General features: G+C 46.5%; 1 protein-coding gene across 7 annotated transcripts in view; it reads left to right on the forward strand.

Annotated features, from left to right (window-relative positions):
• The first annotated feature begins 232 nt into the window (after positions 1-232).
• Positions 233-26014, forward strand: part of RIPOR2 (RHO family interacting cell polarization regulator 2) — a 68905-nt gene continuing 43123 nt past the window's right edge. The window contains exon 1 of one of the 7 annotated variants that reach the window (XM_019282562.3): positions 233-487. In XM_019282562.3, coding sequence (XP_019138107.1) covers positions 427-487 — 61 coding nt within the window. In that variant the 5' untranslated portion in view covers positions 233-426. Of the gene's footprint in view, positions 488-16748; positions 16943-17121; positions 17389-26014 lie in introns of those variants that run through there. The other 6 variants (XM_039570340.1, XM_019282561.3, XM_010393836.4 and 3 more) reach the window with 6 other exon arrangements.

The raw sequence follows: 26014 nt of genomic DNA on the forward strand, positions 1-26014 counted from the left end.
GAAAGGGAGGAGTTGCTCTGCAGTCCGAACAGGGTGAGTTGTTCCCCAGCTCTACCTCTACCACCAGAAAACATTGCCATTCATATGCAAAACTCTTACACCCCGGGCTGACAGGGCTGCTGCTGCGCAGCTATGGCATTCAGCAACAGGGCAGGGTGCATTTTGAGCCTGTCCTGCCTCCTCTGCTCTCAAAACCAACTTCTCTCTCAGCAGTAAGGACACCCCACCTCAAAGCTCATCTCAAAGGCTGACTGTAAAAACAAGAGGCGTCATTTGTATGAATGAGATTGTTTTCGTAAGTGCAGATGCGGAAGCTGTTACCACAAAATGTTTAGGAAACTGGTGAAAGGAAACAGTCGAGCTGTAGTGTAGGAACAGGTTCAAGCACTCGGCTCTGGCTGCCCCCTGAGCTGCGTCCTTGCCACGATGCAGCACTCCCAAGAAGATTTGACTGCACCCGGAGAAGAAGATGATTCCTTTGGGGAAGGTAAAGTCATCTTTTATTGAACTAATCCTTCTCCTACTCAGACTAGAGACCGGTTTCTAGCCTGGGTGGTATTTCTTGTGTAAATTCTGAAGTTGTCTGTGGGCTTCAGGGTCACAGGGTGACCAGACTCTTTTTCTCCTTAGAGAATGGAGAACAAAGGGACCACAGATACAATAAAAATACTTTCACACTGGTTCAGCAGCTTGTTTCCTCAGCAAGGAAGTTACTGCAGAAGAAAGCTGGGGGGACACCGAGTGTATTTTCTACAGTGGCTGCTCTGTGCAAAGTGGCACATTGGGCATTCAACACCACAGGTGCGGCTGTCATTAAAGCGGTAGGGGCTGTTTACAGGGGCTAAAGGTGACTTGCTACTTAAATTATTTGAGCAAAATTAGCGTCCTCCTCTCCAACTGCCACAACCTGGGATACAAAGCCAGTGTCACAATTTCTTATCCCTAAAACTGCTTCTGCTGGTGCTTGATTCCTCGTTGCTTGCATCCTGTACCACCATTTACATGTGTATTGAGTGCTATCAAGTCAAAATAGCAGAGACGCAGATAAGAGAGCCCAGAGGAGGAGGAAGAATCTGGCCCATGGTGTTCAATTTCTGCCGCTGCTCGCTGCTCCCCTTTGCATTCAAGCCAAGGGGAGAACTTGCTCATGCAAATCTTCTCCCGGCCCCCAGCCCTCCACAGTTTCTAAGGGAGTTGAAGGCACAAAGAACTGCCTGGATCCACTCCAAAGACTGTGAACCTTTAAACTCACTTTCAGCACAGCTTCAGCAAGCCTCATTTAAACAAAGCTCAGCTGCGGTTGGTATGGAAAACTTAGCAGTGAACAGTGCCAAATCAAGTTATCTGAGCCCCAGTGAAAAGCATCAGCTCAGAAAAGAAAGCAGTTTCAATGATGTTCTCTCTGTGCTCAAATACATTTCTCACGTCTCTATGCCCCCATTTCTCACCCTGTATCCCACTCGGGGCTCAGAAGGGCAATGAATTTGCAGAAAGGAGAGGTCAGTGCATTTGCATTGTGGAAGAAATCCTGATAGTCCAGGAAACACCTCATGCCACTGGGCAAATCAACTGGCATTGAAAGTACCCCGTTGCATTTGCTGCATCCTGCATTCAACACAGGTGGATGCTGCTTCCCAGGATAATCATCCACATGCTCTGACTTGATTTGGACATTTTCAAGTGCTCTGAAGAGCCAGTGGGTTTTTAAGCTGCTTTGCTGTTTCGGAAACCTTTAGCCCATGTTCTTAATCAGAAATGTAGAAGGGAAGGAGAGAAATGTGGGCAGGTTAGTCAACGTATATATTGTGTTATCTGAAGGGAATGATACATCACTTAAAAAATCTGTTCCAGCCTCTCAGCTAAGTTGTTTCTGGCAGGGCTGATCCAGAAACAGCTAGAGGAGGCTCTGCTGTCCAAAGGCAGGAACATTTTAAAAACCTCTCCATGACCCTGCTTGGAGCAGGAGGTTGGAATAGATGACCTTGTGAGGTCCCACCCCACGTGAGGTATCCTATGAGTCTATGAGCTGGTCACATCCTCTTCAACTCACCTAGGTGTAACTGGGAACAATTGTATCCCAGCTGCTCTCTCAGGCAGAGGGATTGCTGGCTCCCAAACCTGCCAGCTGGAGAGCCCAACAACACAGGCATAGTGCTAGACTTCCCCTTCAGCCCCTCTCCTCTCTCTTGAACGGGTTAGCAAGGAAACATTAGCTTTTTGGCTGCTATTTCTGGAGCGCTGTTGACCCTGGACAATGCAGTGCACTCCCTCGGGCTGGGTGGGATCCGAGCAGGGAGGAGCAGGGCCCGGTCCGGTCACAGGGCAGCCCCCGCCCCGCTCCTGCTGCCCAGACTTAGGCGCCAGCCAAAACTTAGTTGCAGCCAAAGCTTAGTTGCACATTTTCAGGCCAGATGGAGGCATTTGTCAGGCACTGAACTCCCAGCTGAGTGCAGACCTCAGCTCTCAGGGCTTGGGCTATTTTTTATTATTTTCCACATCCAGCTTGATGTGGTAAGTGGTGATGGCAAATCTCTGTCCACCTTTTTAACTCATCCCAAGGCTTAGCTACCATCACAGTTAAAGACAGCTACATTTTATTTCTTCTAGCACTGATTTGTCTAGTTTTTTGGAGTTAGTTTCCCTCCTGTCCAGGAGAATTAAGATCTCACTACTGCTTGTGCATATAAAAATCTCATATAACTATCTACAGACTATATTCAGACCACTCTTATCCTTTGCCAAGCAGACTGTTGTCAATTACTGTTTCCTTATAAATTTTTAATCTTTTAATCATTTTCATGGTTCTTGAGACCAATCCCTTGGAAATGTGGACACCAGCATGGAACCCAGTGCTCCAAAACTATTAGACCAGGGACAAATCCAGAAGTTACATTATATGTTTACTCATACTTTTAAAATATATATATGTCAGGATCAGTTCAATGATCTGCTAAAGTCCTTTCAGGTTGTAGCATCACATGAGGGTCTGCTCTTCTCAGATTTTTCTCTTTAATCCTCAAGTCTTTCAGAGTCAAATTTCTCAGGACAAAGTCAGTGCTGTCCCATCAGTATGGCTTATCTCCTTTGCTCCCGGCTATGCCCATACTAAAGCCAGATGAATCATCTCACTTCCTCAAGTAGCCTGTCCTCCACTTGCCCAGACATTGTGCCATCTGCATTTTCAGTCAATCACTGTTTAAAGTTCCCTTTCAGGTCACTGACATAAAAATAGTTCAATCCCATGGGGAAGAACCAATCTGCATATGTCCTCTCTAGAAACTGGCATCCATGATGGTTTCTCAGCTGGGTTACATATGTCAAGATCTCATGTGGTACCAAGTTTTATTTCTTACTAAAGTCCAAGTACACTATCAATACAATTATTTTCTCTAAAATCCTAATGAGTGCCACTGGTTGTATTCCAGCTCCTTTAATTTTGCTTGTGTGACTTCTACATCAGCTATTCCTTGACAAGGGCAAGACCACTGCCAGGCTACAGCATCGTTAGTGACACAACATTAACTTATAGCTTTCTGGAATTCCTCTGGTGTTTCAAGCTTTCTGAAATATCAACAAGGAGTTCATAGGATAGCTCTTCTCAAAATTACAGTTTTAAATTCTCTTTTGGGAAAGATCAAGGGGGAAATATTTTCTGATTGATATAGACTGTAAGATGGCACTGATGTTTTCCCACATGCAAACCAAAACATTTGTTGAAAACTGTATTTTCCTTAGCATAATTCACAATTCCACCATTTTCATTTAGTTACGCTCCAATAGGCATTGGTTTTCCTTATTTTACATTGAAATGGCAGGTCACAGAGCTGGGTGTGACAAAATATGCTAGAACTATCTTCACAAAAATGCAGTAGGTTTTCAAAGCTTTGAAATGTTCATCCTCAAAGAAACTTTGTTAGCTCTTTCCCTTGTTTTGTAATGACAGTGCCTTGCACTGACATGGTGCTTTCTCCTTCAGAGGTTCTGCAGAGATTTTGCAAGTGACTGTGCTTAGGTTCATTGAAGCACAACTCCCTCTCCTCTGCAATGTGGCTGGTGTCGAACAGGGCACAGCTGTAGTAAGCAAAAGTTTCAAAAAGAAATTATTTTAGCCTCTTGAAAGTACAGGCAGTGATAGGTTTCATTTCTTTTAAGCCCTTTCAGTTACTCTTTCAATTTTGTTAGGTCAAAACACCCACTTTGGGGAAAATGCTGTTTAATTTTTAGTGACTCTAAGTGCCTGAGATTCTGAAGTTATATTTCATTAAAAAGAAATCCCTTCCACTAGCACAAGGCTTCCCCTCATCACTGCAGCCAAACAGGTGTGGATTTTCCCTGACTCTAAGACAGGGACCCAAGTCCAGAGAGGGAGGGAGATTTGGGCACAAGTCAGCTCTCTTGGCAGACCCTGGTTTCTCTGGGAGGAGAGCTGAGGGCTCACACGGAGGCGTGATGCCACCGTACCAGCATAGCCTCTGACTGGGACCAGAGGCTTGGCACAGCAGGAGCTCCTAGATCAAGCAGACACATCCATGAACAGAATTGGCAAGCACTCAGCAAGCATATCACAGAATCATAGGATATGCCGAGTTGGAAGGGACCCATCAGGATCATCGAGTCCAACTCCTGGCCCTGTACAGAACCATCCCCAAGAGCCATGCCAGGTGCCCAAGAGCATTGTTCAAATGCTTCTTGAACTCTGTCAGGCTGGTGCTGTGACCACATCCCTGGGGAGCCTGTTCCAGTGCCCAAATACCCTCTCGGTGAAAAACCTTTTCCTGATATCCAACCTAAGCCTCCCCTGAACTAACTTCATGCACTTTCCTTGAGTCCCGTCACTGGTCACCACAGAGAAGAGATCAGTGCCTGCCCCTCCTCTTCCCCTCACAAGGAAGTTGTAACTGCAATGAGGTTTCCCCTCAGTCTCCTCCAGGCTGAACTGACCAAATGACCTCAGCCTCTCCTCATGCAGTTTCCTCTCAAGGCCCTTCACCATCTTCACTGCCCTCCTTTGGATGCTCTCCAGTAGTTTCATATCCTTCTTACATTGTGGCACCCAAAACTGCACACAATATTCCAAGGTGAGGCTGCCCCAGGGCAGAGCAGAGCAGGACAATCCCCTCCCTTGCCAGGCTGGTGATGCTGTGCCTGATGCCCCCCAGGACAGGCTTGGCCCTCCTGGCTGCCAGGGCACTGCTGACTCATGTTCAACTTGCCATCAGCCAGGACCCCCAGCTCCCTTTCCACAGTGCTTCTCTCCAGCTTCTCGTTCTCTAGCCTATGCACACAACCAGGGTTGCCCCATCCAATGTCCAGAATCCAGTGCTTGCCCTTTTTAAACTTCTTACAGTTGGTGATTGCCCAGGCCACTGATTTGTTGGGGTCTCTCTGCAGCCACTCTCTGCCCTTGAGAGAGTCAACAGCTCCTCCCAATTTAGTGTTTTTGGCAAACTTACTTAGTATTCCTTTGAGAATTGGGTCCAGATATTTGTTAGCACTTATCACCGTATCCAGACTGAGAATGCACAGGAAAAACAGAAATTAGGCTGTGATTTATTGCAGATCTTTTCATGCAGCTGCTCTACGCTGACCCCTCCTCATACCTCCACTTCCCATCTCCTGTATATGCCCTCTGGTTGTACATGGGGTAGCCATGACCTCCCTCTCAGGTCAAAGCTGACACAAAATCCCATCAGTGTTTTCAAAGAATGGGGGGAAACCAACGCTTTTTCATTACATTCATTAAGTGTGTGCTCCAGTTCACTAGACCAGAGCCCCATTTTAGATGGTGCACTGCACAGTGTCAGAGTCCCAGGGCCCTTTCCTTGCCCAGGACTGACGGGCTGCTTAAGGTATACAGATACATTCCAGCACTGCTGCCCATCAAGGCTCCCAGCAGAACAGTAACTGCATCAAATGTTTAAGATGTGCTTCAAAATTGCACCAGATGCCTTTACATCCTTGTAAAGCCTGCCTGTCTTTTATAAGCGAGAAAAGAGCTTTAGTTCTGGGGTTTGGGACCAGCTTTGAGACTTAGCTGAAATGAAAGGTAGCTGCTGTGCATGGTTATGTGCACTGCCTGCACATAATGAGGTCAGAATTGTTAGAGGAAACTGAGGATAAAGGCTTGAATGTTAACTTATAGTTGAGACTCTTTATTCAGCAACAATTCAGGTTAAGCAACTTTTCTCCTAAAGCAATACCAGACACTTTGCTTTTCTTGGACATATAACTGCAGTGGCTTGTCAAAATGTCAGAGGGGGGACATCCATGTCACAGCTTGTCTGTGACCCATGGGACCAGGTTCCTTTCCGTGCTGCATCCAGCCCTGCTTTGGTGAGACCTCAGGTGTGACCCCTCCCCACAGAGTACATCAAAGTGGTGTAACTTATGTGTGCATATCAGTATGGTATTCCAGCAGATGCCTACCTCAGAGATATACAGAAATGCTGTTTTTCCCATGTTTTCACCCCAAAGAGTTTGACATGGCTACTTTTTATCCAGCATACAAGTTCCCAGTACCTCAGGAGGCTGTTGTAAGGATGAGCAGCCTTGCAATGTATCAAGCCTGGAAGCTTCTCCTTCCTGACTGCTGGGAGACTGCTGATTACTGTCATGAAAACGTTTACAGGTCCCACCAGCCCTACTTGTCCTTTTGGCTTATCTCACATTCCCGGAGATGGAGAAAGTGTGTGCTGTACTCCCTGCAGCCCAGAGGATGAGAAGTCCCATCACCAAGGCAATGGTATCTGCTTCATCCAGATAGATGGATTGTAGTGAGATATTTGGCCTATAAACTCAGATTGAAGCACCTTTCTGCAAGAGCATGATCAGACCTACTTAACATCAGACCTATTTAACATGCAGGACAAGGATGGCCAGGAAAAAAAGGGTGCTGTCTTATGGAGCATTTTTGTTATTCCTGTTTACACTAAATGCTCCGCTCACCTGCTTCTCGCAGCTGCTTCGTGTTGGTTGTGCTCCATGGGCGGACACAGAGTTATGCAGACGGGGGAGAGAGCTTTTTGTGGTCGGAGGAATCGGTGTGAGACGCCCATCCCCACCCCAGGCGCCCCCACACTGACCCACCCACAGTGCTCCGGCACTTCCAGCTGTCGTGGGCAGCTGGAGGGATATTTTTAACAGAGCATCACACTCCATATATGAAGCAGAAAAGTTTGAGCCCATGAAGCCCAAAACGAAAAAAAAAAAAAGATGGAAATGAGAGACACTTCTTGCTTTGTTCTCTCCCTATTTTTTAATTAAAGATCTTTGATCTTTTTGGTGTTTCCTTCTCCATTTCTGGAAGGCAACTTTTTTGGTTCATATCTGTTGACAATATTTCTAGATCACTAATAATAACAGCGAGGGGAAAATCCAGGTCAAATAAACAGGTGGCATTTCTCCTCAGAGAAAAGAGGAAGGTATGTACAAGCAGAGAGAAACCACTGATCAGGTGTGCTTGGGGTGCCTTCTAAGCTTGCAAAACAAGTGTCACACCAAAGGCTGAAGCAAAATTGCCTTTCTTTTCACATGTTTTTCCCCTCCTGATTTTACATAGCATTTTTACAAAGCTCCGAGAAACACAAGCTTTTTGTTGCTCAGTCCCGTCATTAAATTCAAAAATAAATGTGTCTTGGCTAACGTGAGTGGGTGGTGTAAACAACTTCACCCCTTTAATAATTCGAGGCACAGCTCAGCCGCCTGTGAAATGAGCTTCCGCCTGCCTGGATGCTAAACCAAAGCCTTGTGGTTGCTGTACCATGGGTGTGACAGGCACAAAACAACCGGGTCAGGAAGTGCAGAGTTGAAAGGCAAGGAGTGAAAACAGTCTGTGTGTATGCATGAGGGAGGGGGAAAGAGAGAGAGAGGGTAGTCAAGCACTTGACAATGTCACAGAGGCACTAAAAAGTGGATAGTGGGAAGACTGCCCAATAGTAGGATTTCTCCTACATCTCAGCATTGCTTGTGGGGGTGAGGGGTGTTGTCAGGCCACACAGAATTTTAAGCAGTGTGTTGCTGATCTGGCATCCAGGAGCAGGGAAATGATTTGAAGCAGGGGTTCATGCAGTGAAAGAGTCCCTGATATTCCTGTGTCTTTGGCAACTGGAAAACAGGTGAAGCAAAACCACTATGGATATCCTGAAGTCTTCAATCTAACTTATGGGGGCTGGCATTGGCTTACTCTGGTTTAACTGCAGGTAGTCTGGGAATTGGAAAGTTCTGAGATGAAGAGCTTGGAAATGATACCTTGAGTTCTAATAGTTGATAAAAAGATTGGAAGACAGAAATTAAAGTAGAAAGAAAAGAAGCCATAGAGAGTGAGAAAATAAACTGGTATTTTGGGGAGAAGGCCACTGTGACTCTGCCCTTGTCTGAACAGATGGCAGTGGATAAACACAAATGGCTGCACCCAAGTTGGGAAGTTTGAATGACTTCCACTCTAGCCCTCTCTGAGATTTAGTGTTCTAGCTCCTCAAACTGGTTACCTTATGCTCCTCTTAGTCAATAGTGAGTGTGTGTGAGAAGGAGGGAGGGCAAGAGTTGAAACAAGAAGCCCCTCCAGGTGCCAATTCGGAGCATGGAAATAGGGATCCTTCACTGCTGGAAGACCCGGGCTCTTTCACTGACCATGGCAGTCCCCTGGTGCTAGCCTGGCAGCAGTGGGCACAAGTGTGGCTGGTGCCTGTAGGGGTCCACAGCCCAGACTTCCCACCCACAGAGCAATAGGAGGCAGATCCATTGCAGGAGCCAGGTAGACTCATCTTTGTGATAGCAGGTTCAAGGAGGAAGCCCTGCAGCAGCTGCTTACCATTAAAGTGACATTTACTTGAGCTTTGCCTCTAACCCGGACCCAGTAGGTCAGGTAATGCCCACATGGGCTTGGGTTAGGTTCCCCCAGTGCCCAGTGATGCTTTTAGTTATGCCCCACTGGGAAAACTGCCTGCACTTGGTGCTGCTCTGTTGCACCGTGGTGGGGGAGCTCAGCACCCAGGCTGCTCCTGTAGCCTCACTAACCAGACCCTTGCCCTGGATTTACTGCCCGTGTCATGGCATCGCATGAGCCTGCCTACAATTAACTACAACCCACTCCACAGAGAAGAAAAGACACTCAAAACAGTCCAGTGAAATAAATGCTTAAGTCCAAAATCTCAGGCGAAATGACCACCCTGGGAAGCAAACCTCAAAATTGCCCCAAAAACTCAGACAGAGCTCTCTGAGGTGCCTATAGCAGTGCACACAAGGGCTTGCAACAGCTCCCCTTTCATCACACCAGGCTGCTCCCCAGGCCAACCCTGCCTTCCTGCCCTCCCTGTGCCCAGCCCTAGGGGAAGTGACCTGCAATGATGAGCTTTTGTGCAAGTGATCCTCTCTTCATGCTGTGTAACACCAGAGTGAAGAGCCCCCAGCTCTCCTCACTCCCAGAGGAGTGCACCTATGGTTCAGGTATGGCAGCAGCTGAGAGGTGTCCAGGAGGTTCCCTGGAGGGGTGTCACAGCCACCTGTGGCAGAAGAGAGAGGGACAGCCTCTCTGAAGGGCTTGGCAGGATGGTTAAAAGCTCTGTGAATATATTAAATATGTCATTAACATAGACATTAAATTTTCAAGGATTCCTGCAGGACCTCAGGGAGATGAGCTTATAAAATCTCACACATGAGTCCCATGGCTTTCTCAAATTTGTGATTAAGATGCCAGTGGCTAACAAGGCTGGCCAGCATTCAGGCTCCATGGCATAAATGGAGCTTTGTTCATGTCCTTCTCACTTCATGGTAGCTCAGAGCAGTGGAAGAGCTCTGTTGTGAACGTGGATGTTGGCTACAAGGCACCGTGCTCTTTTCAGCAGTTGGTTGTGACTATGTAGAAGTGCAGTTTGCCAGCTGAGAGTTCCTATAAGTTTTGGAGTCCTGCTCACTGCCTTCACACTGAACTAACATATTTCCTTTTCTTGAGGGTCTGGAGAAAAGAGATACTTTATAGATGCAGATAGATATGAAACCAGATAGCGTCTCTGAGATCCTCCTACAAACACATGCAAGGAGTGCCACACTAGCAGTCCCAGCACACACTTAACAAGGGAGGCTCTTTTTTTTTCATTGAGGGGGTGGGAATGTTGAAAAGAATCCATACAAAAATATTCTCAAAGAAAAAGAAAGCCACAGGAGGAACAGAGCACTCTACCGCTGCTGAGCTCAGCTCTGGAGCTCGATGTCAGTAGCTTTTTTTTTTTTTTTTTCTAATTTCCCCATTGAAACACAGGCAGCTCAGGAGGTCCTGATGTGCTCTGCCTCTTCTGTTGCTCTGGGGAGCTTCCTGCCCACTCTATTCCTGATGCCTGTTGTGAGCCAAGGAAGAGTTAGCTTAATCAGCAACACCAGCCTCTGAGTAGTGCCAAGTTGTTGTCATCAATCACTTCAAAAATCACTGCACTGAAAATAGTACACAGGGTCAGATGTTCAAAAACTGGCATGGTTTCACTGGTGTCATTTAACCTCAGCCACAAAGCCAGACCACACCCCTAAAGAAACACTTCTTATTTGCTTTACGTATTATTTGTGACTTTTAAATCCACTCACACAAAGCTGCTCTTCACCTTTCCTAGAGGAAATAACTGCTATGAATGGTCAGTCACCTCCAGGTGAAGGCAGGCTGGACCAACAAGGAACCTGTATCCCCCCCAAGACATGCCTGGGGCCACTGGTCTGAGGGTTTGCTCGGAGCTTCTCTGGGCTGCAGACCACCCCCTCTCCCTTGGAATCTCAGTCCAAATATTTGGCAGATGCACTTGGGGCTCATTACATTACAGAGGCAGCATGTTCATTGCGCTCCCCCGAATGGCATTTTGTGTGTGCTGCACTTGTTTTGTATTTGCTATATTTAAGCCACAGAAATATGCGCTGGTGAGGAAAAGAGGGAAGTGGTGGTATCTTGGAGGCAGAGAGGGAATGAAAATCATTTCCCAAAGCTGCAAGCCTCTGTGCAGAACTCTGGCCCACAAGAAGGAAAGAGAAGCCCAGTTTCTGCACTGAGGACCTCGCCAGGTCACCCATACTGCAGTTTATCTGGGAATGAATACAAGGTAACTCTGGTGTTACGCTGACGTAACTAAGGATGGAAATTGCTTGAAGCCTTTGCACCTGAGGACTCCTCCTGGGCTTCTATTATGAAACTGCCATGTTAGGGACATGCAGGAAGACAGGTGTGCAGCACTGCAGGATTCATACATGGAACAAGATTTTTAAACTTGTCTGGCATTGTTTGCTCCTTTTCCTCCACCCCAGGCTTTGCAACCTTCTACCTGACCATTGTTTACCCCAGACCATGCTCATCACCCCCACAGCTCCTCCCCTTCTTGCCATGACTTGTGGGGCTCACAAAGCAGGAGGAAGGCAGGGCCTGTCTCTATGCTGCTGCTGGAGGTGACAGCAAGGAAGGCCAAAGTCCTGGGTGCTCCTGACTTGCTCTTTCAGTCATGGACTTAGGATACCTTTGATGTTTGCTAACATGTCCTATAGTGTCTTGCCCCATAGAATACAATCTTTCATGATCTTTGGTCTTTCCAGGCCAGTTGTCTGCTTCACAGCATGGGATGGAGGAGGACCAGAATGTACTTGGGCATGTATAAAGAAAGGTTTTCTCCTCCGCTGTGTTTTAGAGCTTGCCTAAAATTTGCCTCTTAAGTGCAGGTGAGGGTGCAAGGAGAGTATGGAGGTGAACATGGGCTGGGGCCACATTTTAACTGTAGTCCTCATGTAACCAGCAAGTTTCAGCAGCAGGCATTGCTGCTTGATAACATGGGAAGAGATGGCTTCAGTCCCTAAGAGAACCCCAAACAGACTCAGGATCTCAGCCTGCTGTCATGATGGACAGTGAAGGTTGTGGCAGGGAGACATGTCTGGGCACCTGAGAGCCAAGAAACAAGTAAGAGGCAAAATATTACCTAATGATTCAAGAGGATCCCAATGGGGAAGCTAGGAACATATTGACTTTCTGTCTACAAAGCTGAATCCATTCCTGGAGATGGTGTAACAGGGCCTTCTTGATCTTAAGCATGTTGGTTGTACTAGGACAGGCAGCCCTAAGCAGGCATCTCACATGCTGCAGACCCATGGAAAGCAATGTGTTCCACTCCCTGCACTCCTCTGGGCAAGCTGATTTCATGGCTGTCCAGCAGCAGGACTTCAAGCCAGCCCATTACCAGCAGCGTGGACAACATTGTCCTGGATGGTCCCAAAAAGCAGGCTCTTAGTGCCTGTCTCTCCAAGTCTCTGATCCCTCTTATAGTATCTTTGATCAGCTTACAGTGTAGCTGTCTGCCAGCTGTCCAGGAAAGCAAAAATTAGTTTCCAAAGTTTTTCGGGTGCCTTAACTAGAAAACAAGGAATGATTTTCAAAAACGAGAGACAGGGAAAAAATAAGGCTAGAGCTGCAGCACTAGACATGCCATCCACACACTTGGCGAGCACTTAAGAGCGGCTCAGCCAGCCATGGTTGCTAAGCAGTCTGAGAAACTGGAATGTGCTGCTCCCTTCAACCCTGCATGAACATTGCCACCCAAAACCTGCCCAGAAGAGGCATCAGTGCTGATTTTGAAATGGGTTCTGGGGGAAAAAAATGCAATTGGTGGCTCCTTCATCCTGCTCTCTCAAGTTATATACAGGAGGACAGGTAGGGTGTATGCTTGTGCATACACCTCCCAAACACCAAATGCTGCCAGAGGCACGGGCCATTGTGGGAAGTGTTCTTGATCTGAAAGCAGCTGTCTCAGACCACCACAAATGCAGCAAAGTGGGAGAAAGAACAGATAAAAGAAGGATTACCTAGGGAAAGTGTAATCTCTGTGGTACAACAAAAGCTAAAGGTGATTCCCCTTTCTGTCCCCAGCCCTCTCCCTCTGTATCCATAGCTGTTCCTTGGCATACCAAATGTGTCATGGCCACCATGCCACAGGACACAACCACTGCATTATGCTTTGGTCATTCCCAAAGATCCAGCTGTGCTGAGCATCTGGCAAGTCCCAGGACATTGAATTTGTTCCTGAATCACTGCAGAAGATCAGCACTAGTAACTTTTCCCCACAAAGTACCCCAGAGCAGCAGATGGAAAAACTTGCAAAAGCACCATCATGAGAAATGAGGAACTTGAGGGTGGAGCAGAGACACAGTGATGGGAAGGGGGGAAATGATTGCACAGTGGTTAGAGGATGTCAGCAGAGAAAAACAAGCGGGTATCAAACTCTTCTAGAAAGAGAGCAAGAAATGTTACAGGATGACAATGAATGTCCAACAAGCTGGCCAGAGAAGGTAGAAGTATAGGAATGGAGTCAATCCAAAGAGCAGCATGGGCAGGGTGCAGTAGGAGAATTGTGGCAACACTCTAATATGTTTAGTTAGAAAGAGTAATGGCAAACTTGTATATGGTCAGAAAGTTAAAGTCCTTGCCCAGATTTCTCATGGCAGGGGTCAGGCTCTTGTCTTTTACCTCTCCCCTAAAACCTTTCCCAAGTGATGGTTCCAGCACCTGCTGTCTTCCCCGCTCTTAAATATGATCATTAACCTATATTTTTGGACCAAGATCCCCAGGTAAGAGCAGTCAGGTTTGCACCCTGTGTTCCCACAGAAGACTTGCCTGGGTGAGATACCTGCTGGAGACGTCCTGTGGGATGTCCATCAGCAATATGAAGATGTCTTGCGCATCTCTTCTGAGCATAGGAGTTACACAGAAACACAAAAAAGACAAGTTACATCGAAAAAACATGTATAAATTGTCTTCCTTAAAGGCTAAGGCAAGCCTGATCTACCTCAGACACCCAAAGCTCAAAGTTGTGGTCTGCTCAACCATCCCCCCACCTCCTTTGGCCTCTTGCTGCTCTGAACATGCTAACAAGAGACCTCCATACAAATTGCTGTCTGCATGGTCTGCTGAGTATTGCCACCCACTGCCAGTCCTTGCTTCCAGGTGAATGAAATCACCCAGGCCTGAGCTAAGTCTCTGTATCTGCATAACACACATACATCTCCACAGCAAGCAGGGAAATTTCAACAATATCCCACATTTTCAGGGGGGTCCACACAGAGCCCTCCCACACAGTATCTTATGGGGGAAAGAAAGAGGCTTTCCCCCAGACCTCTTTCCAGACTACTGGGTCGTGCTCCCCCTTTCCAGGTTTCTGTAGGCCTGCAATGGACCTGAAAGCCTCCTGCTCTCTTGATTCAGGGGATTCAGTGGGCCGGAGACTGTGTGGCAATGGGAAGAGTGAAGTACTTCTTCATATATCCACTCCCCTCAGAGCAATACGTAACTGATGCCTATCAGCCAGAAAATCCTGCTCAGCCCTTTCCAGCAGCTTTCTGAGTGCCTGGGAGGAGCAGAGCACTTAGGCATTCTCAGACTATAATCTCTTCTCTGATAATCCTGATTTACTCTTTGGCCTGGAAGCAAAGGCTAATAGAAAGCAAAGTGCTTCGGCAAAGCTCAGCAGGTAATTTACTAGCTGTGGTTTAGTTGTCTCAAGTATAATGTGGGGATACCATTGCTGAGAATTAGTGTTTGTGAAGGTGCACTGGAGCTGTCAGGGAGATGGAAGTACACCATAATTGTCAATTACTGCTTTGAAAAAGTCACTGTTTTCTGGAGACAAAGCTAAAATCAGCTGTTGTCACTTAGAAATTTCACTGGGGACACTCACGATGACCTATTTTTAACGTAACAGAAGATTACGCTGCAATACCGTGAATAATTTATAGGCATAGTAGCATGATCACAGCCACAATACAATGGCAGCTTCAGTTCTGCCTGATGATGGAGGGAGACAGACCTCTCTGGCAATTTCCACTGAATTAGCAAAACAAGACACACGTGGAATGACTGTCCCGAGCCTTTCAAAAGCATGTGTGTCAGGATGAATACATGTCCAGAAGGACTAAGTGGGGCAAAGATTTTATCTAGAGCATCCATAAACCTTCTCAGTCTCCCAGCTGTTTCAACAAGCACTGGGGGCAGAGAAATGGGACTGTGTGTAGGGCTTGAGGTGATGGAGGAGAGTAGCTGTCTGCATTTGCTATTCTAAACTATATTGAGAAACCAAGAGAAACAGCTCATACATCCCTATCACATATATTTGCATAGGATAGAGGAGATTTCCTTGAAAGAGGAGGCTGCAATATGAATGAGGTAATTTGCATCTGCAACCTTAAGTTCAAAAAATCTTATGCAAGATAAGATCAAAAAGACCAGAGGGAATTTGTAACGATTGACCAGAACTGTAGGAGGCTCCAGGTTGAAGTGAGATGCTGCAATTAGTCTGTGGCACTGAAAACCTTTAACAAATTAACCAGGCTTCCGAAGTGAGAGCTGCCACCCCCTAAAAGGCTGAAATGGACTCAAACACATATTAAGTATGCATGATGAGACATTTATAGCTTTCAGCATTGCCACAAATATTTCCTCTCCTCTTTCCCTGGCATTCCATAGCCCAAAGCGCACAGCTGCTTTTTCCAGAAAGCGACTTCTCTGCCTTTTCCTCTGAGTTCACATCCTATGTGACACACATGAAATGGGGGAATAGTTGATTCAGTCAGAGATGTAGAAAGGTCACCCTTAAAATTTTGCCTTGGAGCTACAGCAGTGACACTGTGCTGGCAACAGCCCCTACACTTTTCCTAGGGAAGAAATGGGTGCCTCTGGAAATGCCACAGCCGTGAGTGCTGTAGAGCCCATCTGAACTCAGAAACCCTGGAAATGGCCTGTAGGCCCCAGAAGTCTGCGCACCAGTGTGAAGAGCATCCTTTTCTGCTTTTACTGAATCTGGAGTAATTTTCTCTCATTTCTGCTTTCTAAGGCTACAGGGTTTATTTTCAGCATACAATATAAATAGCTCATGTTCATTATTCCTGCTGAAAATTACTTAAGATGATAGGTCATCTGGAATTGGCAGCTTGGATTTTTTATTCAGGGACAGTTTTGGGGGTTGTTTTACATGCACATTGCTCTGTAAAAACCTAACTCTGTCTTCCTTGTCATTTGCTTAACTTCTTCATACAGTATCATCCTCTGTGTGACAGGTCAGTGTACTCAATGAAAAACATTTGCATTCAAAATGGTGAGTCTACCTATCCTGACCCTAATGGGGAAAGATACAGGAATATGGGGAAGGTATCACCATTGACTTCACAAGCCTCCTTCCAAATTGTGTCTATTTACCAACCTCATAGATTTGCCAGGGATTCCCTCTGCCCGTCACTCCCTCTCCCCCCTCCCCCAAAAAAAGAAGCATTTGCAGCTGTTTAAGAGGCACAAGGGAGAGCTTGTTGAAGGACCCTACATCTTTAAATGCTGGCAGAGGAACAGCAAATCGTATAGAAAATACAACGTACATGTTTGGTACTTCTGTTGGTTGATGTAAAGTCCAGCAATTAAAAAAAAGTCACAGAAGAGAAACGAAGAAGTCCTAAGGGTAGCAATAAATATATGCAAAATCCGTATCTCTCTAGAGAGACATGTTAATAGTAAATAGCACTATACGTTTTGGAAGGAAGACTAAATTTGAAGAAAATACCTCACAGTCCTCACAGTCTCTGGGAAAATACGGTGTTTCTGCCTTTTTTTCTTGGGGTGACAGGAAAGATGCTTAAAGGAAGGAATGCAAGGTCCATTCATTGCAATGTTCTTTCATTTATATCCGCCTTTAACTGCTGTCTTCAGCCCGCCCCATACCCAAATTTAGAGCTTTCACACACACTGCTGAAGGCAACGGAGTGGCTGCAGCGAGTGGCCCACCGGCCACGGGGAAGGCAAGCGGCGGCAGCCCGTTCCCTGCCCCATTCCACGCGGCAAGGGTCAGAGGGATTTTGCGGATGTTCCGTCTTTGGGACAGACGGCCTGAGGGGCCAGACGCATCGAATGAAAAAACGGAACAGCCGCAGCACTGCCGCCGCTCCCAGAAAGGTACGGAGGAGGCACCGGCCGCGCCGGCTCCGCCGCGTCCCGCGGGGCCGACCCCGGGGGCTCCGCACCCCCGCACCGTCCGCGGGGTGGGGGCGGGCCGCGGCCGCGCAGCAGCACCGCCCCCGCCCCCGCCTCCGCCTCCTGCTCCCTCCCGCAGCTCCGCAAGGAAAAGCCGGCAGCGGCCGCGTTCTCTGCCAGAGCGGCGGTGCGCGGCGGCAGGAGAGGAGCTGCCCTCGCTTCTCCTAAATTTAAATTTTAAATTTAATTTTAAAACTTTAATTTTATTTTTTTTTATTGTTATTATTATTCGCTGTTACTAGTTTCCCAGCTGCGGGCGCTGCCGCCCGGGATGGGGCACCGCGGTGCCCGAGGAGCGCTGGGCGGCGGCGGGCGAGCGGCGTCCCGGAGCGGGCTGTGAGCCGCGGCAGCACCGCCGGCAGCAACAGGTACCCGGCCGGGCTCCCGGAGGGGTGCGGGCCCGCAGCCCGCGGGGGAAGGAAGGGGAGCTGCCGAGCGGGGACGTGGCCGAGCCCAGCTCCAGGGCTGCGGGGCTGAGGAACCGCGCTCACAGGAGCGGGTCCCGACCCCGCTCATCTGCCGGCGGCGGCAAGGTTTGGAGAAGGGCAAAGGTGCTCTTTTGGGGCGTCCTGGGCATGGTTTTAGGCTGCGATTGTGAGGAAAATCTTGGACGTGGGTGTTCGCTGAGGGACATGAAACTGGCTTAATGTTTTCTTACAGAGCGTGGAAGTGCTTAGCCTTTTTTCCATAAAAAACTCTCGGCGTTTCCTTAGGTCTTGTCTTTCTATTTCCAGTGGGCTTTTATGGTATTACTGGCTGGAGGAGAGCTCAGACCCTCTTAAGTTCCCTTTTCAGTCCTCTGGCTCGTTCCCAAGGACTGATGCAAATACATTACACACTGGCATTGCTCTTCAGTTTACCTTTGAATGCCCTGGTTACAAAAGGTCACTCTAATCCTGTGACTGGTCTTTCTATTGCTGTGTTAGCCGAGCATTTTGCTGTCTCTCATTCAAAGTTTCAAAAAGCTTTCTGGAAACTGTGTGCTTGTGGCCATGCTGCCTTTGCACCCTTTCATCCATCTCTCTGGGAAGACCTGAGTGTATTCCCAGTGTAATTTCAGCATTCATTAATCTGGCCGTGCATTCAGCCACGCTCATCTTAATTACCGTGTTTGCGCTGCTGTCACGCAGCTGGAGCCCGGGGCAGGGAACACGCTCCCAAACAGAAACATCATCTTCTCCAGTGGTTAATTAGGTTTCACAAGTATCTCTCTCCTGCATAAACAAAACCAGGAGCAAACCCAAACAGAGAGCTTAAGGAACGAGACAGGAGGAAGGTGTATTTCCTGAAAGATTCCTGTGCTTGTTGCCCAGCTGTCTTCCAGATCTTCACACACCGGGAGGAGATACAATGTGATGCGGTTTTTGTGGCCAGACTCAGAAAGGTATCCATCCACTGGGATGGGTTTGGAGCCCTGCTTTATAACCATAATGGGCAAATACGACAGATTGTTCCACGTTTAAATAAGTGTGGGTGGGTATATATGTTGCACAGTGGGAGTCTAAAGGAAGCAAAGTTTATCTTTTTTTTTCCCATAAATCCAGCGTTTTCTAACCTAGTAACTGAAGCCTAGGACAGTCACTTAAGATGGTGTCTGCGCTTCTTGCAAGTGCACATAAACACTTATGCAATGTGAACTTTTTCAATCCCAGCATCCATAACCTGATGCTGGTTTAACTTTTGGCATCCAAGCAGCATTTCCTTGACAAAGTGTGCACTTTGGAGGTTTTCTTTGTTTTTTTTTAAGAACCAACATGTTGAATTCTTTCCAGGATCCTGCATAAGAAACAGAGCACGTAGCCTTTTCATGTTGCTACTGCTCTCTAAAATGACGGTACAGTTATACCTTAGGAGGTTTTTCTGCAGCAGAATTAATATTTCTTAAATGCTTGGGAATGTGTAAGTGGAGAAGTGTGTGGTTTGTGAGGGAGCATCTGTAAGTGAAAAAGGTACTTTGCTTCCCTTGTGCTTTCAAGGCACATGACCATTTTATTCACCTGTATCACAGAACAAACACTTGGGCTAAGAGTGGTACAAAGCACGGCCTCAAAGCTCACAGCAGCATGTTTACATGCCATGCAGGGTTACCTTTTGCTCTTTGATATTTTGAAGCCTGAGCAGGCAGAAAGGTAACTTCCACACAAAGCGCACTGCTGGAAAAGGTCTGGGGACGCCGCCTTGCTTTCCTGCTGGGAAGAAGTGGGAGTGAGAACTAAAGGCAGCATTGGCTTTTTCCAAAAAAGGGATGGCTGGTTTGACTTTTCTTTTTTTTCCTGATGTTACACATGTGGCAGTGACAAGCTGCTCCCAGACAACCCACTTTAACGGGGGTAGTTTTCATCAGGCAAGCTAGGCTGCGAGCAGCAGGGAGATAGAGAGCTTGTGTCTGTGGCCATTCAGCCAGCACAGAGCATCAGCTGAGAGCAGACTGGGAAGGAAGTGAGGAGAGCAATGCCTGAACACACGCTCCTGGCACCCTGGCACGGGCTTGTTAGAGAGGACTGGAATGTGAATTAGTATCGGATAGGGGCCTGTCACATCACTTTCAAGCTGTGTGGTTCCTGGATGACTCTATTAACAAAATGGGAGGGAAAAAAATGGTTATTTTCTTACTTAGCAGGAGCTTGGAGGTCATTGTTTTGTTCCCTCAGCTTACAGTGCCTGCTGATTTTCTGAAAGGGAGGTTGCTAAAGAAGTTTCTTAGCAAGAGATTTTCAAAATTAATCAGGAAGAACATGCCCTGAATTTTTTTTCCCCGACTAGTTTTGACCAGGTTGTGGCACTGACTCCAAGATGTGCTTGCCCTTTTAGAAAGCAGAGAGAATGAACTGGGCCCACTTTGAATTTAAAGTCAAATATAAAGTCTTTTGAGAGCAGAAGCAATTTTGCTCTGGGAGACTTTACAAACCATGGTGGCTGCGCTTTTGGACACATAACGGAGTCAATGAGAATTTAAGTTGCCAATGTCTTTGTTTCCCATGCGGTCCTTCAGAGAGTTCAGTTACACCGGAGCAAAGGCAGAAGGGCAGTCTGTGAGCAGAGGAGCAAGGCAGCTGGAGGATGAATGGCAGGATGGGCTTTGCCAGCTCCCCATGAGAGAGCTGGAAGGAGATCGGCAGCGGAAGCCAACCCTGGATGCAATAGACTGGATCATATTATATGTCTGCCTAATGTCAGGAATGGCTTAGCTGAGGCTGGGCAGTCAGCTCGGTTTGAACTCCAAGACTATCCTTCTCTACATACCCCAAATCAAAGCAGAAACTGTGCATTTTCTCATCCACAGCTGTTCCACAGCTTTATTTCTGCTCCTCAGTGCAAATGCTGCTCACGCCCTCACTTATCTGCACCCATGTGGGCTGTGTGGCTGGCCAGGGGCTGGCTTAATCCTGTCCTATCCCTTCCCATGAAGCTGGTGCTCTGGCACCTGAAATACCTCCAGGCAGGTGTTTCAAGGGGAAAGGAAGCAGTGGATACCAGGTAATCTTCTCTGAGAACTGGCATTACCCCCATTTGGCAGCCTAGGGACAGACACCTTCAGCTCTTATTTTGCAGCAAGTGGGCGCCAGTTTTATCTCAACCTTCACAGAATCATAGAATGGCTTAGGTTGGAAGGGACCTTTAAAGGCCATCTATTCCAAGCCCCCTGCAATGAGCTGGGACATCTTCAACTAGATCAGGTTCCTCACAGACATGTCCAGCCTGACCTTGAATGTTTCCAGGGATGGGGCATCTACCTCCTCTCTGGGCAACCTGTGCCAGTGTTTCACCACCCTCATTAAAAAAAAAAAAAAAAAATTCTTATGTCTAGCTTAAATCTGCCCTCTTGTAGTTTGAAACCATTACCCCTTATCACTACAGGTCTGCATCCAGGGGATTTGGATTCAATCCCTTGAGTTTTTGCTCTTGAGCTCTAGCTTTGAAGTGTTTTTGCTGCTGGGTCTGGTGCTGTTGGGAAGAAAGAGAATTCCCTCTCCCCAGTCCCATCCAGGTTAATTAGGGAGCTGCAGTGAGGCTCCAGGAATGCAGCCATGATCAAAAAAGACAGTCCCAGTACGTGCTGCCCCATGGGATTTGGTAGGTGTGGAGAAGGGCAGGTTCCTGGTGTACTTGAATGGCTTTTTGGCACCCACAGGTACAGACTTTGCCATATTCTTTGCAGCTAGGCTCTGCACCCAGTGGCCTCAAGAAGCAAGTCCTCTAAGCATGACACAAGAAGTAACTGGCCTTTTTTTCCTAAAGTTATCTTTTCCTTATGTCTTTTTATGTTGCAAGGGTATCCTGTAATTTTTACTTCCCAACCAGCACAAAAGAAATGACGGATTAGCACAGAAGTATGGGAGCATCTTTCTTCTTTTCAATGGGAGGAACAAATTGAAGCTGACAGTTCCCTGGAACCAGTGAAACACATGAAATAGTCACAATAATACATTTTATCTTCCAGCCCCTTTAAAGCATCAGAAGCTCTCTGGTTTCTGATGCCTCCAGTAAGCTGACCTTGGCTGGCAGAGCCAACCACCTCATTACTGCTGTCCCACTGCTCACAGCCTGCCCTCTCTCCTGGCCCTCAAACAACCTGATTAGCTGCAGCAGCAGCAATTGCTTTCCAGGTTGTGCAGCCTGCTGGTAACCCTTCAGGAACACCAGAACTGTTTCAAATAATCCCTTCTGAAATCAACCTTTTTTTTTTTTTAATTTAAAAACCTCATCTAGCTGCAACACCCAGAGATTTGTCATAGATGATTTTGTCCTGAAAAGCCTCATCAACAGGAAAACTTCAAGTCATCCATTAAATCCAGAGAGCAGCTGCAGCAGAGAAAATCTATCTGGTCATCACTGAGGTTCTGCTTTTGGCTTGTGCCTTTACCTCTACAAAACACCAGTCTAGAGCAACCCTATCTTTTACTATTTAGACCTTTCTGTTTGAGATGACCAAAGGAAGGAACTCCTTTTCAGTGAAATCTGTAGGAGACAGGCAAATAAGCACCTGTAAATAGTGGCAGGAGGTTCATGTTTCAGTAGACCATGCAAGGTTGAATACCACAGCTTCCTTTCTCTTTCCCCAGATTAACATCTGGCTGTCTGACAAGCCAAAACTCCTTGATTTGTCCCTCAGTGAGGGACATATTCAAATTTATCTTGCATCTGCTAGAAGACTGAATCTGAACAAAGGAGAGAAATTTTTGCTTGTAATGAACCTACCCCCTGAAGATGCCTTAGAAGCCTTAAGGACTGGGGCTTGTGCTTGGGGTTGAGATGGTGACACTGGTCTGTGGTACTGCTGCAGGCAGGTGGGGCAGACAGTGTAGCTCTGTATTCAAAGTCTGATAGGCATTTTCTTGTTGTATAATGGGAAGGAAAAGGCCTTTTCCATAATTAAACAACTTGACATCCTCTGTAAGTATTTAATTTTAAAAGGTTTGGTTTTAAAGCTTTTTAATTGTGGTACAGAAGTAGTGGCATATGTTACAGCTTTGTGCAATAATATCCCTGCAAGTAGTCTGTGGCCAGTGAGTCTCCTTGGGTATGGACACACCTTTTCCTCTGGTCATGCCTGCAAGCATTGCTCGATCATGGCAGCAACAGCGATCCCTGTGCATTTTCCCAACCATACAGGAACATCAGTGGGTGACAATGCGGTTGCCAATACTCAATTAAGTGTGTAATGAGTTGCCCTGCATGACTGACTGCCCTTTCCTTGTCTCATTCAGTACATCCACAAAATAGTGTTCTGTGAGTTCAAAGAAGGACTTGGGTTTTCACAAAGAGGTGCTGGTGGCATAGGAAGCAGTTGGCTGTGAGGTGCTCTTAGATCCATGAGGCTTTTCCCTGAATTCAGTGTGACACTTGCAGGCCACATCTACTTAGATATACACAAAATCTTCTATCTGAGAATAGATGTCTGCTAAAGTAAACAGAGAAGAAGGTTTAGTTTATTAGATGTTCAGATTAATAAAGCCAAGAGCTGGAATTGCTCACTAAGTCATCTGTGCTACGCAAAACCAAACCAAAGCTATATCAAAAATGCTAAGACTCAGCTGAGGCCAGAGAATAATCAGCTTAAAATTCTGCCTGTGTAAACTAAGGTTTTGCTTTCTTTGAAATCAGAGGGGAACGTTGTCATCATCTCCCCTGATGGCAGCTGGACCACAAAGCCTTGTTCCTTCATGCAGGGGCTGGACTGGAAGTGCTTTCAATACATTTGATTTCCATGCCCTGTGCTGAAAACAGAAGTTCCCTGAAGATTAGATGGCTTTTCATCTGCAGTTATCCAGCAAAAGGTTGCTTTTTCCTCATTCTTTCCTAGCTCTACCCTTAAAAAGAAAATAATCTTCCTTCCTGGTGGAGAAGTGTAGCAGCTCCTCTCTTAAACTGAACTCTGTACGCAGGGTTCCTCCAGACACTGTATTTCTTGTGGGCATGTCGTGCTGCCACCAGATGAGGAAGACAGTTGCCTCCATTGGCAAAAGGGTGAAATAGTTTTCCATCCTCATGAAAAACCATGATATCCTCCTTTTCCTATATCCTGCATGATGGTCCGTTAATATGACGCGAATTGGAAAATGCAGAAATCTCAACAGAGAAGGGAAGGAGAAAGGAAGGGCAGCAGAGGACAAGCTATGGGGTCATTCCTAAAAGCTTGTCATTAGCCTGTGATGGCCCCAGTAGGTCTTTCTTTTAAATGGCAGACTGTGGAATAGCAGGGATGTGCCAAGATTCACTGCCTTAATTTGTGCAATGAAAAGTTACACAAGATAATTGCCTTGTAGTTCAGTGACAATAAGTGCTGTCAGATCTTTTCGAGTCATGCTCAGTTTATCCGTAATGTCTCTGTGTCTAGAAAACTCAAATGGTAAATAATCCTACAGCATAGCTGGAGCATATGGCATTTTAAACTCAGGATTTGGGGTTTTTTAATGTCCACTACAAATTAAATTTGCCAGTTAACCCTGACTAGATCTACCTGCTGTAAATTTAAGGGTTTCATCAGGTTTGCATCAGCTGTGTCTGTGACAGTAAGCTACAGGCATTTGGGAATGTTTTTTTGGGCAGGAGCTGCAACAGGCTCAGACCAGCCAGCCTGTATCTGTGGCATTAAACTCCCCTGCCCTTCGAAGGAGGAAGGTACATCAAGACTGCTTTGGGAAGGGTCCTTGGTCCTTGCTTCCCAAAATATGCAGAGTAGCTGTGTGAGAAAGCCCTACCTGGCCCCAACCAGAACTGTGCCAGTGACTGTTCAGCATAGCCTCCTTTGCCCCAAGGAGCAGAAAACCCTTGCAGAGTCAAGAGAGAACAGCTTTTCTGTACTGAGAAACTCAGAGTTGTACAATGGTTTGGGTTGGAAGTGACCTCTAAGGGCCATCTAGTTCCAACCCTGTTTCTATCACGGGCACCTTCCACTAGACCAAGTTTGCTCAAAGTACAGTCCAAGTCAACCTCAAATGTTTCCAGGGATGGAGCATCTGCAGCTGCTCTGTTGTAGATGTTCCAGTGTTTCAACACCCTCGTTGTAAAGAATTTGTTTCCTGTATCTAGTCTAAACCTACCCTCTTCTAGTTAAAAAGGATTGCCCCTTGTCCTGTCACTACAGGGCCTGCTAAGAAGTTTGATCCCATCTTCCTTACAAGCCCCCTTCAAGTACTGAAAAGCTACAATCAAGCCTCTCTGGAGCCTTCTCCAGCTGAACAACCCCAACTCTCTCAGCCTTTGTAGGAGAGGTGCTCCATCCCTCTGATCATCTCTGTGGCCCTCCTCAGGACTCACTCTAACATGTCCATGTCTTTCCTGTGCTGAGGGCCCCAGACATGGATGCAGTACTTGATGTGGGGTCTCTCCAGCACAGAGTAGAGGGCAGCACTGTGTCCCTCACTCTGCTGCCCGTGGTTTTTTTTTGATGCAGCCCAGAATACTGTTGACTTTCTGGGGCTCCAAGTGTGCATTGTTGAGTCATCTTGATGGGTGTTGTAGTGAAATGTGGTATCAGAAAGTGGTGGAAAGGAGAGCAGGTCTCCATAAAATTCTAGAAATTTTTTTCAAGTTTTTTCAAGGTTCCTGTAAATACCTGTGTGTCTATAAAGCTGTCCTGCTTTTTTTGTGAATGCCTGGTATAAGATAACAGTGTGGGACAGGGCTGCAATAGCTGTGTCTTCTGTCAGTCTGCACATAGCAGTCACCTTTTTTATTTTGCTCAGCTATCAGACCTCTTTTTCCAGCACCAGTGTCACTAACACAAGCTTTTTCCAAGAGGGATCCTAGAACAGACCCTTACCCCTTTATTTTCTTTCAGATCCTTCAGTGATCCTGACCAGAGAAAATGGTGGTGTTTTGGGAGAAATTTAGGTTGTTTGGTGGTATTAGATATGTACTCTTATATCCTTCAAGAGGTTTTTAAAGCTTAAAATACTGTAGCCAAGAGAATAATAAAGTCTGCCATAACTTTAAGTAAAATTCCTAAGAGTCATATATGTAAGAAGAAGGAAGTTTTGAATTTGAAAATTAACTGAAGCCAAGCGAGTTGCATCAGAGCACACAGCCTCTCTTGGTTAGGCATGGACAGTGTTCAACTACTTGATGTACTGGAAGAGAGCTTCAGACAGATGCTATAGCCAAATGTAAGTGAAGTAACACAGGACTTTTATGGCAATGCTCTTGAAGTGGCCACACTCGTAAGGTGTCAAAAAGATTAAATAAATCCGTTTCTGCAATGCTCATGTCTGGGAGAACATCCAGCCTTAAAGATCTTCTATCCTAGGACATGTAACGGTGTATCTTCAACAGTGTTTTAGTGAGCAGCATGCCATTACGACACTCCTGGAAATAGAACGATCATATAAACATCCACGGAGTTTTAAGTCACCCTAATCCCATGTATTTAAAGAGGAGCAGCAAAGCGTTTGTATCTCATTAGTGGCTGAAAGGATTTGACAACAATGATGTTTTACTTTCCTTTCAGGGATGAAAAGCCTGTCTTACTTGTTTAATTTAGCTCACTCACGC

This window comes from Corvus cornix, chromosome 2 (genome assembly GCF_000738735.6).
Source record: "Corvus cornix cornix isolate S_Up_H32 chromosome 2, ASM73873v5, whole genome shotgun sequence".
Classification (NCBI taxonomy): Eukaryota; Metazoa; Chordata; class Aves; order Passeriformes; family Corvidae; genus Corvus; species Corvus cornix.